This window comes from Pseudophryne corroboree, unplaced genomic scaffold, assembly GCF_028390025.1.
Source record: "Pseudophryne corroboree isolate aPseCor3 unplaced genomic scaffold, aPseCor3.hap2 scaffold_2865, whole genome shotgun sequence".
NCBI classification, from domain to species: domain Eukaryota; kingdom Metazoa; phylum Chordata; class Amphibia; order Anura; family Myobatrachidae; genus Pseudophryne; species Pseudophryne corroboree.
This window is the reverse complement of record NW_026969530.1, coordinates 1-14,047: the sequence shown is the minus strand read 5'-3', so window position 1 is coordinate 14,047 and position 14,047 is coordinate 1. Positions and strand designations below refer to the sequence as shown.

Below are 14,047 nucleotides of genomic sequence, written 5' to 3'. Positions count from 1 at the left end.
CCTGAACTCATTGTTTTCCCCCCCCCCATCCAGTATCCCTAACATCCTCTCCTATATGCTTCTTCTCCATCCTCGTTTCTATTCACACTCCAGGTCTCAAAGCCCCTTCACTGACTCCTGCATCCAATATTTCTTCAATGCTGCCCACTGCCCTGTATCTCACTTACTTACCCTGTCAAACTCTCTTCCATCTACACTTCAAATGAGCCCTTAAGACTCACATTTCATTAAAGCTTATCAGCCCCCTCATAACTCATTACTCAGACCCTCTTACCACAAACCTTGTTTCTAGTTCACCATCCTGGTTACGTCACTCCCTCTTCAACTTCATGCCTCATGAGTGGGTTCATCTTTCCTTCTGTGTTCTGTACTTGAAGCACTATGCCTGTGCACTTTATAGCCCGCCTCCCACCAGTGACTCTGATCTTGTCAGTCTGCCCACTTGTTAGGTACAGGTTCATTGCCTGCTGATTCACTTCCTATTCCTCCCCCTTGAGACTTACCACTACTTGATTTTCGTGACTGCAGTGAGTTGCTGTACCCTACCCTTTAGTTCCTACATAATTCACCCTGCCTTTGGTTGTTTCACTTTGTTTAATTGATTTGTGTTCCCATGTATTGATGTAGAATTGTGTTGTTTAATCTCTGCGCAGAACAGCGGACACCTTGAAACGGGATCTGGTCAGGATCCTGGCGTTTGGGATCTCAGCACTCAGAATACCAACATCGGAACCCCGGCACTGCTCGGTATACTGATGCCGGGATCCCGACATGGATCTAAATGTTGGCGTCAGGATCCCGAATGCTGGGATCCCAAACAAAGGACTGCCGAGACTCCTGACTGGTAAGCCGCTGGGGGAGAGTTAGGCTGCAGGGAGGGAGGGTTAGCCACCCCAGGAAAGGGTTAGGCTGTGGGGTAGGGAGGGTTAGGGTTAGCCACCCCAGGGAAGGGTTAGGCTGCGGAAGAGGGAGGGTTAGGTTTAGGCTGCGGGGAGGGGTAGTTAGGGTTAGGCACCACTTGGAATGGTTAGGGTTAGGCTGCTGGGAGGGAGGGCTAGAGTCAGGCTGCAGGAAAGGAGGGTTAGGGTTAGGAAGGTTAGGGATTAGGGGTACTATACTTACCAACTAGGTGTTGAGATCCTGAGCGTCGGGATGCCAGTGATGGTAATCTGTCGGCATTCCAAATGCCAGAATCCCAATACCATCCCCTTGAGGAGCCGTATAAATATAAGATAATAATAATAATAATAATAATAATAATAATAATAATAATAATAGCTCTCTCAGATAAACTTATCTGAAGTTCAACATGCCAAAAATGGAGTTTATCATCTTATAGCAGGGCCGGTTCCAGATCTGCTAGCACCTTGAGTGAGAAATTTCGAAGCGCCCCCTACGAGAGGGCGCTTGCACACCTGGGAAAGTGGGCGTGGCCTCGCAACTTTATATTATCAAACGCTAAATATATATTTATTTTCACACCCCCTCTACACACACAATTAGTAGCCTTACACATAACACCCACAGTAGTGTTCCTTACATATAATGTCCCCAGTACAATGTCAGATACACAAAATGTTCCAGTAGAGTGCCAGATCCACATACGCCCCCAATAGTGCAGTGCCAGATGCACATATGCCTCCAGCAGTGCCAGATACACATACGCCCCCAGCAGTGCCATGCCAGATACACATATGCCCCCAGCAGTGCCATGCCAGATACACATACGCCTCCAATAGTGCAGTGCCAGATACACATATGCCTCCAGCAGTGCCAGATGCACATGTGCCCCCAGCAGTGCCATGCCAGATACACATTATTTGCCCCCCGCAGTGACATGCCATATACACATTATATGCCCCCAGCAGTGCCATGCCAGATACACATACGCCCCTAATAGTGCAGTGCCAGATACACATATGCCCCCAGCAGTGCCAGATGCACATATGTCCCCAGCAGTGCAATGCCAGATACACATTTTATGCCCCCAACAGAGTCATGCCAGATACACATTATATGCCCCCAGCAGTGCTGCCAGATACACATTATATGCCCCCAGCAGTGCTGCCAGATACACATTATATGCCTCCAGCAGTGTTGCCAGATACACAAATGCCCTCACAGTGCTGCCAGATACACATTATATGTTCCCAGCAATGCTGCCAGATACACATTATATGCCCCCTGTAGTGCTGCCTGATACACATTATATGCCCCAAGCATTGCTGCCAGATACATATTATATGCCCCCAGCAGTGCTACCAGATACACAAATGCACCCACAGTGCTGCCAGATACACATTATATGCCCCCAGCATTGCTGCCAGATACACATGTCCCCAGCAGTGCTGCCAGATACACAAATGCCCCCACAGTGCTGCCATATACACAAATGCTCCCAGTGCCAGACACATTATACTCCCCCAGCAGTGCTGCCAGATACACATTATATGCCTCCAGCAGTGCAGCCAGATACACAAATGCCCCCACAGTGCTGCCAGATACACATTATATGCCCCAAGCAGCACTGCCAGATACACATTATAAGCACAGGAAACTGCTGCCGCCAGGAGTGTGCCGCACACAGGGGACCCAGACTAACCAGATCCCAGTGTGGTGGGGATGGGGGGTGCGCAGTGTGCTGAATGCTGAGGTCTGGGAGCTTCACTCCCGGCACCTCAATGCTATATGCAGGCAGAGAGCTACGGCACAAAGGACAAGCGTACCAAGCTGCTGTATTACACATGTTGCTGGGGGCCGGAATAGCCGGCTCCCAATGTTGAGGTTGTTAGGGAACCCGTCCTGCCCTCATAACCCTGGGCTCACTCACTGCGATGTCTGGTCCACACCTCTCCTCCTGTCTCCAGCGGCGGTCATCTCAAATATGGCACCGGTCCATGAGCCAATCAAAGCTCGTGGCCCGGCAGCCAATATGCCTGGAGCCAGCCCTGTCTTATAGTGCACGTATAGTGTTACATCTCCTCTAGTTTCACTCAATGTTAACAATCTCACACTCTCCCCTATTCGTCAAATCTGCTACCTTGGTATCATCCTTGATTCCATCCTCAGCAGACATATTACTCTTTATGATATTTTGTTGCTTCCTCCTTTGTAGAATGTGCTCCTATATTACTCAGGACGTTACCAAAACCCACCTTATCTACCTCCTTGATTATTGCAATTACCTTCTGTCTGGCCTGTCCCTCTTTCGATTTTCCCCTGTACAAGTTGTCTTAAATCCACGGCAAGACTTCCTCTGTCTGCGCTCTACATCAACTGAACAACTCTGCAAGCCCTACACTGACTTTTATTTATTAACAGTTTGTTCTATAGCGCAGCCAATTCCATTGCGCTTTATAATTGGACACAATGATACACCAAAACTGGGTAATAAACAGTCAGAAGTAGGAAGGCCCTGCTCGCATGCTTACAATCTATAGGGAAATAGGCATTGCTACACAAGGAAAGGCATTATCTATTGCATATTTGTCCACCGGATTGCAAAGGTTCTAGGTGGGTTGCATGATATCACATCACAGCAATGGTGAACCCTGCTTAGAAAGAAAGGGAAAGTGAAGAAAGAAAATATGTGGACTTTTACCCTCCTGAATTCCAGATAGCTACTCAATTCTTTCAAAACTCTGACCAACTCCCCTTCATAGATCTCAGACCTTGCTATGAGATACACTCCCTTGCATCCTTTTTTTCTACCTCTGACCTTACTTCTCTTCCTATCTGATAACTACCTCTCACTCCTGCCTCCAAGACTTCACCTATGCTTCAAGACTTATGGAACTCCCTTACTTGTGAGGCCAGAACTCCGACCCTCTGACTGTGATTCTCCAACTCCTGATCCCACTAAATAGAACCAGACTCGTCTGCTGCTATCTGGCACTATCTTTGGCGGGCACCAGCATTGATACAATACATTCTATCAATGAACTTAATGGAGTCCACATGTGAGATCCACCTGCTACCATCCCATCCGAACAGCTGTCTCACACTATGAAAAAATGACAGAGGGACCACATACTGTGGACTTCACTGTTAAAATGTGACCAATCCAGCCTTTCCTAGCTAGGTCACAGGCTGACAGGCATATCTGTGGGGGTGTCCACCTCTGATCTAATCTCAAATATGTGCCCCTACTGAACTTAAAAACAAAATAAAAAAAGAGATAAGCGTGTGCTTAGTATATACCATACGAGGTGTATACAAACATAAATGTTTTATTCCTTACTATTGCAAATCTGTGTATGTCTAGCAAGGTGAAAGCATGATATGATGTAATCCGTTAAAAATTTGATCAAAACATTTAAGCCTACAACCAGCTTCAAGGTCACCTCATTTTTTGTAGATTTTACAAATCTGCAATAGTAGTGATAAGCGCGCACAACAACTATGGCTTTTGATTCTTTTTTACCGCACTCGGGTAAATTTAAATTTTTAGAAAACCATCGGACCAACTATCGATTATTTAACACAGACAACAGTAGAAAGCTTTGGGTTTAGAAGTCACCGCAAACCCATTGGCAAACCCGGCCAAATAATAGTCCTCTCTGCAGACGAGTTGGTGTGAAGCACTATATACATCACTATGATCTTTGCAGTTATCATTTTATTAATATGCTTTCAAAGTGTTAAAAAAAATATAAGAAAAAAACGCATTAGGACATGGTTAGGAAGTATGCCATGATGCCCGGGCAGGCTTGCTGTTACCTGTAGTCAAATTGTAAAGAGCAACATTATTTTCACTTTCTTTATACTATTACCTCTGCACCCAAAGCCCTGGAAGTGTAGTGAAGAGCTCTGGCCTTTCAGCAACGGACTTGTTGTTCTTAGGTTGGGTTGACCAGGGCCGTCTTAACAGCACTGAAGGCCCTGAGCAAATCCATGTACTGCGGCCACTATATACCTATTTTCAGGAATAAATAAAATAAAAAATGATAACGGGCACTATCTCTCCACATGATTCCATACAGTGAATGGCTGTCAGTACTCTGGTGAATGGTTGGAGTTATCAAGCAATCAATCAGCAAGCTGACACACATTCACTGAAAGGAGATAGAAAATGCTGCACTCTGATTGGTGGATAGCTTTAGCCATCCACCAATCAGCAAGCTGACAGCCATTTGGTGTCTTGCTGCAGCCTGGGATTCAGGTAGAGAATGCTGCCTGGCCGCTCTGAAACATAGTTAGGAGCTGATTGATTGTTACGTTATCTCTCTCTAAGCTTTAATAAATCTGTGCCTAAATGTTCTGCTGCCGTCAGCGGAGTTCAGTCTCATGGTAAAGCGACTGAGAGCTTTTTCTGTCACCCCAGTACAGGATACTTAGGCTTAGGGTGTACAGCCAATCAGTGCAGGATGCCGAATTGCTCCTCCTCCCTGATATCCAGCTGGCTCACCCCTCACCTCCACCGACCTCTCCTCTTTTTCCCTTTACCCTCTATTGATTTCTTGCATCAGTTTTTACTCTTCCCTCCATTATAGATCCTATCTCTACCTGCCCTTCTCTTTTATACTGTTCCCTTTGCTCATGTCTCTTCTCCTCCTGCTTCCACATTTCTCACCATCCTGCTTCTCCATTGCATCTGGACTCATGCATGCCCTTCCGGATCTGCGATGGAGCAATAGAATCTGGAATTTCCATCTGGCCTCCTGGGGCCTTCGGAGGTTATACATTACACACCAACACATTCCTAGTGGCTCTTTTGTTATTGTTCTTTGATCAGAACACATTGAACACGCACTGTTCAAGTAATAATGACTATATGAAATGATGTGGGGCGGCATGTCTTATACCCCCAGTGGGAACTTTTCATACCCCCAGGGGGTGCAGGTACCCCTGGATAAGAACCACTGGCCTAGAGAATGGGGTTTTCCACCTCTTGATTATCATTTAAATATTTATTCCCACAAATCATCATCAACACTCCCAGCCTACTAAGCTTTAGATGTCAGAGTGGCTTGTCCAAACTCAAATCTAAATGACAGTGTTAAAATAAAACTATCCAGCATTTGTGGTCATGTATTGGTAGCATACTTACGCATTGTGGGCCTAATTCATGTTTGTACGCAATAGCCGATGAACAGAGCGATAATCTGCAAACTGTGTGCTGCTGCGATCCCGAGAACTTTGTTGCAGAGTGATTGACAGGAAATAGCTGTTTGGAGGTGTTCATGGGAAATTATGGGGAGGGTTGGTGACACGCAGGCGTGTCATGGCTGTTATCAGAGCGTGTATCTTCTAATGGCTGCATGATCGTACATGGAAATACATGGCTTTGAGTGATTACTGCTGTGGCCAGTCTCAGCAGCTATAGGCCAACCCTTAGCTTTGAAGTTCTCCATAATTGTATATAGTCTGCTAATGTGTACACAATTGATGCTTGCGATCAGTCCGGTGGGTGTCTCTTTTCATTACTGGGCAGCAGCTTCACTTACTGACATTAGCAGCTCCATAGCCTAGAATCGTAATTGCATTTGCGAAAAATCATGAATTAGGCCCTGTGTTCTGTATCATTATGTAGCATAACCTAGTCCTTAATTGGATTATTCTTGCCTACTGCCTGCACTGACATGATTTAAGACCTATTGAAGCACAAAGGCGTATCTATAATGGGTGCAGTGTACAAGGGCTCCTGGGTCCAGGGGGGCCCACACCACACATCCATGTTCAATTACTTTACTCTCCAGAGTCATGTGTCGGCACTGCTGCTTCAGCAAAAAGCGCTGTGGCCATTTTACTAGTGATTCATGCATGCGCAGTAGAGATTTGTCGCCGGGAACATGGCGGGTGCCATTTTCCAAAAACCAGCACATGTGCAGAGTCTACTGCATCGCAGTGAGGAGGGGGCCCGCATGGAGTGTGCACAAGGGGTCCTCTTCTCTCTTAGGGGCTAATCAAGCATGGAACGCAGGTACATTTGTGTTCACATGCTGAAGCCCTGTGAAGTGTGCATGCGCAGCAGCCGCGCTGCGTGTGCGCAGACAGTGAGATGCAAAAGCATCTCACTTGTGTGAATGCCTCTGCCTGATTGACAGGCAGAGGCTTTCACAGGGCAGGAGAGGCCATCAAATCTGCATTTAAGGGGAATCGTGGCAGCGTTGGGGGCGCAATCCAGACAACGCAGGCATGTCTGGACAATTGCGGGGCAGGCAGCGGCAGCTGTGTGTGATGCGACCCGAAACATGGTGGTTAGCCACCTGCCTTCGCCCTTCTACCCTAAACATGCTAAAGCATAGCCGCATGCGGGGCGGACTTGCCCTGTGCTGGGCATCCCCCCATGTCAGAGTAATGGACCGTAGATGTGCGATTTTTCGCACATATACGATCCACGCTGAATTATTCCCTTAATCTGCCCCTTTTGATGCAGATGTACTAAACCTTGGAAAGGTATAAAGTGGAGAGAGACAATGTACCAGCCAATCAGTCTTAACTGTAACAGTTAGAAACGGATTGTCTGGTACTTTCTCTCCACTTTATCACTCTCCAAGGTGTGTACATATGCCCCATTGTGTTAACAGCCTGCCAAGATTTTGGATTGTATCTGACCATTGTTGCCACTCATTCTTTTTTTTTTTTTTTTTTTATATGAGTGGATGTTTTGTGCTGTTTTTTTACTTATATTTGCTACCGGCTGCATAATTTGTTTAATACTCATGAATATGCCACTGGCATTTAACAAGACCACTCCAGTTATATTGAACTATGTTCTCCTCAGTGGCGTCTTCTGCTCTTTTGCTGGTAGCCTACCACAGGCTGCTTAGTAATGTGTATGCTCATGGCACTTCCACCTGGCTTTGCTGAAGCCGGAAAGGTCTCCATTGCCAGCAATGGGGTCCGTACCAATAACGCCAGATGGCATAAGTGGTACACTGACAAACAGCTGTAAGCTAAGGTTACTGCTGTTTGTTAAGTACAGACTGGCAGACATAACCCTTTAGTACTAAAGGGTTTTAGAGGAGTTGTCTCATTCTTAAAATAGAGCACCTTTTGTTTCCCTGGTCTCTGCATAGGTATGTAGTCGCAACAACACTATTTATATGCATCACTCTCTATTATCAACATCCTAGTATTTTGGACCCGTCATTTGCTGGGCTGTGAATATGCAAATGGCATAAAAAATTATCTGCATGAGAACCAGCAGCTGTAATGTAAGCAGCCTTCAATCCACAAATGCCACATTATCCTTATTTCAAGAGAAAACTTACAAGAGAAGACACAAAAGGTCACTGCGTTGTATCTGGGATTCTGCTAGGCATTTGCAGATTCAGGTCTGAGGCACCCGAAGCATAATCCACAATATGCGGCGGCATCGGGGCTAATAATAGGACAGTCCCTGGAGATCCTATTAGCAGTAGGACCGCTGCTAATAGGATACCACCCATAGTGTGGCCCCAATTATGGGTAGTCATCATGTGCAGTTTAAGTTTCAATAACTTGTCATGCATTTAAATAAAATATGCCATGTCCTGTACTTTTAAACTAATTGTTCAAAATTGTCCTATCTTCTTAAATGTTTAATAATTTAATCAGGTAAAGAACCTAAAATTAAACCTACATATTACAAACCAGGAGTACACATGACCACTAGGTGTCACCTCTGGCCATTATGTGTAATGGAACATGCACAATCTTACCACCAGATGGCACTCATTTCTATAGAGAACATATATAGAATATATATGGTTGTTTAAATCAGTGTAAGGGAAACAAGGGCTCGACATGTAAGGAAATCTAATCTCAAATATACTAGACGCCATCCACCACTAAGCACCACTTCTGCTAGTAATATGAGCCTTAAACTAAACTGCTAGGGGTACTAATATACCTCTCCAAAAAAGTTTAAAACTTTAAACGGTATATATCGTTGTGCTCACTTTAATGTACAATCACTATTTTTTTTTAACCCATAAAAGTTTTTTAGACATTACATTATTGTTAACTTGTTAAACATGGGAGGTGGGCGGCATACTGTATCTTTAATGCTATGGGTTTTCTGTGTAGCCAGGAGCACACAACCAAGGGAATGTGTACAATCTAATTATTAAGAAAACCTAGAAATTCATGTCCCAGTCACTTAAGTTTTAGGAGTTCTCCAATGAAGAGTTGGAACAATTTCTGATAGCCAGAACTGAGATTGTGACAAATGTCCCAAGATCTAACGTTGCCACGTGTGGCGATTTCAGAACAGGTTTAGGAATTATTTATCATTGCCCCCGAGCCAGGATAGCTACTCCAATAAGCAGCTGTCATGGTGGAACCAGCAGCAAAAGTTTACACTGCTAAAAAGGTTTTTCTAATAAAATAATATTCATGAAATAACTAATATTTATACTGCAGTAAATATGTCCAGTATGCTATTTGACTGATCCAACAGAAATCACGTTAGAATTAGTTACTACCACATGTAGTGGCAATGTTTTGTAATGTGTCTATACACTGGTTCCTAGCAAAGTGAGAAGCTTCATTCTCCAGAGCCTTGGATAAAATACATGCGTGGTTCAATAATAATGTCCCTTTTAGTGCTCATCCTCCTCGCTGGCAAAGGTTGGTTTGATGATTAGATAGCGTGACAGAAGACAGAGTAGTCATAAAATATTTATATTTAGCACAACTTCTGATATACACACATATATTTACACAATGGTTTACACTGTATGACAGTAAATTATTTACAGATGTATATGTATATAAATATATACATTGCTCTGCAGGTTTTGCCTTTCATAAGTGTCTTATACCCCACCCTTCCACGGAACAGTTCATGCTAGTGATATCTTGGGAAACTCTCCTCTCAAGCCATCATCACTGTAATGGAGATATAGTCTAGAAGCATTTTCCAACACCCATCTCTCTCCTGAGGTCGTAGCTGTGTGATCTAGCCTTCCACAGGAAGTGACAGTGTGACTTCAACACCAGAAAACCCCTATTATTTTAGTGCCCATGCTTTAGCAGTTCTACGGAGATCCCATCATGCTATCAGTGTGTGTCGACACGGAATGACAGCAGTTTCTCAGAGTGCATGCTGTTAAGGGTTCGCAGGTCGGGCAGTCGCAGCAGTAGTTTGGTGAAACGGGAAGTGTCATTTGGACTATTTTTAAAGATGAGAGAGCGAAGGGCACGTATGAGAGTCTCTTGCAGCTGCTCTACCAATGAGGCATTCTCCATCCCTGAACGGTCTGCAGCAAAGAAAAGAAGAAAGCATTACAAAAGGGAAGTCCATATACAACAATAAAAAAATCTCTCTCATAGCCTTATGTATTTGATTTGTACTTTAACTTTTTGGACACTTAAACTTTCTTTTACATAGGAGTTTTACTGTATTCCGGAGAACTAGGAACTATAATACCAAATTGCTGCATTTTTAATCAAGGTCATAGGATGTTACAGGGATTTATTCTGGCCATGGGAAACTTAAGGTGCATACACACGGTGAGATTTTGACTAAATTCCAATTTTGACTATGCGATTTCCCTTGAATTCCCCGGAGCCCAGAATCACCAATTTTGATTATACTAGAAACCAGACTGTATACTTTCTAGTCAAAATTGCCATGCCTGCACAGTTTTTTTTTTCTTGTGATACCGAACCCACAGGAGCACGCATTGGTATCACAAGCTGTATACATACGGTGCGATATGTGGTAACTCTTCTTACGATTTTGACTATATAGTCAAAATTGTAAGCACACAACGCCATGTGTATGCACCTTTAGTTATTTTTCAACAATAACATAGTACACAAACAAACAGCATCACCCGCCATTTTAACCGCGCCCCCCTCCCCCCTCAACAAAAAAAGAATGCCTTGGCACCATAGTGAAATTGTCTATTGTTGAACTACACATACTAGCATGCCTTGCTACAGTTTTGCTATTTAGCCATGCTAAAACTGTTGCAGGGCATGCTGGGAAGTGTAGTTCAACAACAGCTGGAGGGCCGAAGGTTCCCCATCCCTGGTCTACACTTAGGCAACTTCTGGCTCAAAAAAAAGGCCGTAGAAACCAACTATATCATTATTCTTGCTTCAGGTAGAATCTCACCTGCAGATACGAGCACCAGCGCAGTGAAGATCCCCAGCTCCTCTTGGCTCAGGTTGAGAGACGCCAGTTTTTCACTAAAGTCAAACATTGAGCTCAGTAGCTCACCCATCCCCATAGCTTGGAGCTCTGGCAGAGAATATGTAGCTCCACTGAGGAAGCGGAGAGAGCGTTCACGCACATCAAATAAGGAGGCAAATCGGACCATGAGAACCTGGAAGCAGATAAAGAATGAGGCTGTAAGACAGATGGAAAAAGTGAGGAGACCACAGTGGAAAATAAAGAAAGAGTTCACCACTCACCTCAAATGTACCAGCCTTTAGCAAGGTGACTTGGTCTTGTTGAGTTAAGTCTTGGAAACCAGGAATGTGACGGGCAAATTCAACCACCTCTCGCACAGCTGGGGTAAAACTGAGAGAGAAATCTTCCCACACCTCCTGTACAGAGCAGAGTTTTCCTCCACGGGGCAGAGCATTCATGGGGCATGCCTGAAAAGTGGAAAATTAATAAAGCATTAACTATCTGCAATGTATGGACAAATAGCTTTAGTAATATACATATTACTCCATGTACTATCTGTACACATATTAAATATATACAAATCATAAATAAGGTCTGCACTCTGTGTCTGGATGTATTAATGCACAAACTGGGGGTTACCATGTTATGAATGCAACCAGGGCTGCAGCAGGGCACATTGCATTAAGGGGGCAAGGTAACAAATGCATTTAAATCATGTCTACTGCACCTCAAGGGGTGATGTTGCACCTGAGGGGATGATGTTCAGCATGTGGTGCTGAATGACCACCCAATAAAAATATTAATCAGTCATTTTTATAAGGAATAATTTGTGAAATAGAACAGTGCCTTTTACCTCAACCCTTGTGACCCACACTGTGTGGTGGCGAGGGCTGTAGCCAGACAGAGGCTATTAAATGGCTTAACAGGTGGTTTCAAATAGGAACGCAAATGGTTCTGTATAAGCAGCTTTCTGCAAAAACATTTTTTGTAATTCTAATGGTTTTATAGGAAACACATCTGAATTTTTGCAATGTTGCACATTTTCAAAACGGATCCTGTCAGATGAATAAGCCTAACTATTGAGAAAATGTATCCACTTGTTAAAGAAATGCATTTTTGAAATTGGGAAAAGTTTGCGATGCTATGTCTTACCAGAAAGACACTGCGATTGCCTCTGGTTTCTCCATTGTCTTGCGTCCAACATTTTGACGGAGAGACGTCATGGTGCTCCCATGATGCTAACTTTCCGCTCACTTTTTCATGGGCGTAGACAAATATCTGTCGATGAGCCTGGGTCACTTGACCTATAACATCATCGACATGGTCTGGACTGGGAGAGCGAGGAGGTGTCAGTTGCTGTGGGTAATGGGGATAGGCTTCTGGGATCGAAGGTGGTGAAGGACAGGAGGTTGGACCCAAGTGGGGAGGAGTGGAAGGTCGAAGTTGCTGTGGCTGAAGTGGAACAGGACTCCTTCTCCCAAAATGGCCACCAGCAATGTGACTCATAGCACTGTGCATTTCTGCCAACATCCGTTGTTTTTCCCTCTTTGGGATGCGTCCAAACCTCACAGCTAAAGATGAAGAAATTAAAAAGTGTTACTATGCTAGAAGTCTAAAAAAAAAAGTCAGACTGCGCAATATAAAACGACTATGCCCTGACAAACTTGAACTCACCATCTCTAGACATGCCCACAGAAAGACACTTTCGAAAGCGGCACTGTTGGCAACGGTTTCTATTAATCCGCACTATGGAGCACGTCTCATTCTTCAGACACTTCTTGTACTGAATATTTTGCTGAATGCTGCGTCGGAAAAAACCCTGAAAAAGAAAATGCATAAGTGTCAGATTAATTAAGTGATGGCTGCTATATTCGCACCACTCCACTGCCAGGAACACAAAAACACTCACACCTCATAGAACCAGAATTACTGGAACAAAGGATATGAAGTCCTCAATGAACAATTATGCTACCCTGAGGCATGAGATATGTGATATGACACATCATAACTATCAAGGCAATGCGCTTATGACAACCATGCCACTTGTATTGTCATGCACGCCTTGAAACCAGCTACATCTTCTAATATAAACAAGACAAGGAGGCCTGAACCCCACTGCCACTAAAAATGCAAGACAACACTCATTCGTCATTAATGCTAAGATACAAAAAACATACCACTCACACAGGAATGAAACAACCAAAAGAATGCAAGACCAACCACAAAATTGAAGCACGTGTGTAACAGACCAATTATAGCAGACATCTGTAGAAGCTTCTGCAATTGGTTTAAAATAAAAAAAAATAAAAAAAAAAAAAAACAGGAAAAAGCAACAATAGGGTAATCTATAAAACAGCGTCAAATTATATAGGATAAACACAACTGTTGCCTCACCATGATTGGAGAGTAGTTATAAGGACATTAATTGTTTGGTGCAGGTTCAGCCATGTGTAATGTATATTGGCTCCTTGAGGAGATGCTATCGCTATACTGGCTGTGAGAATGTGAAAGTAACTGTGTACAGGGGACAGGAAGACCTACAGTTACTTTAAATACCAAACACTACTGATGACCTGGTTACCAGATCAAACTGGTAGTTTCCCAGAATCCACACTCCTGGTGTCATTACCCAGGAACCAATCACACAATAGAAAAAAAACACACACACACACACAGTTGGTCAACCTAATATTCTGATTTTGATCTCAACTCACCTTGCAGCCCTCACAGGCATGTACACCATAATGAAATCCAGAGGCCACATCACCACAGACTTTGCATAACAGAACCATTCCATTCAGCTCTGAAAAATAGCAAAACGGAAGGCATGTTTAATATCAGCCTGAAATCATTTGTAAGCATGTTAAACTCAGGTTGTCAGTGCCTAGTGTAATGGTTTTAATGTTTGTGATGGCTGTGTCCTCTTAGAATCTACACATGCGCAGAGAGCACATTTGTTAAACAATGACCAGCTATACA

The 14,047-nt window shown here is 43.9% G+C and overlaps 1 protein-coding gene across 1 annotated transcript; it reads right to left on the bottom strand.

The window, feature by feature from the left end:
- Positions 1 to 9,593: 9,593 nt before the first annotated feature.
- On the bottom strand, positions 9,594 to 13,877 carry LOC135014659 (nuclear receptor subfamily 1 group D member 1-like). Its single transcript, XM_063952745.1, has 6 exons — positions 13,783 to 13,877; positions 12,743 to 12,887; positions 12,221 to 12,639; positions 11,350 to 11,535; positions 11,051 to 11,261; positions 9,594 to 10,187 (listed from the first exon to the last, which is right to left on the bottom strand). Exons 1-6 carry the CDS (start codon positions 13,858 to 13,860, stop codon positions 9,988 to 9,990), a joined length of 1,239 nt encoding a protein of 412 aa, XP_063808815.1. The 5' UTR covers positions 13,861 to 13,877; the 3' UTR covers positions 9,594 to 9,987.
- Between the last annotated feature and the right edge of the window lie 170 nt (positions 13,878 to 14,047).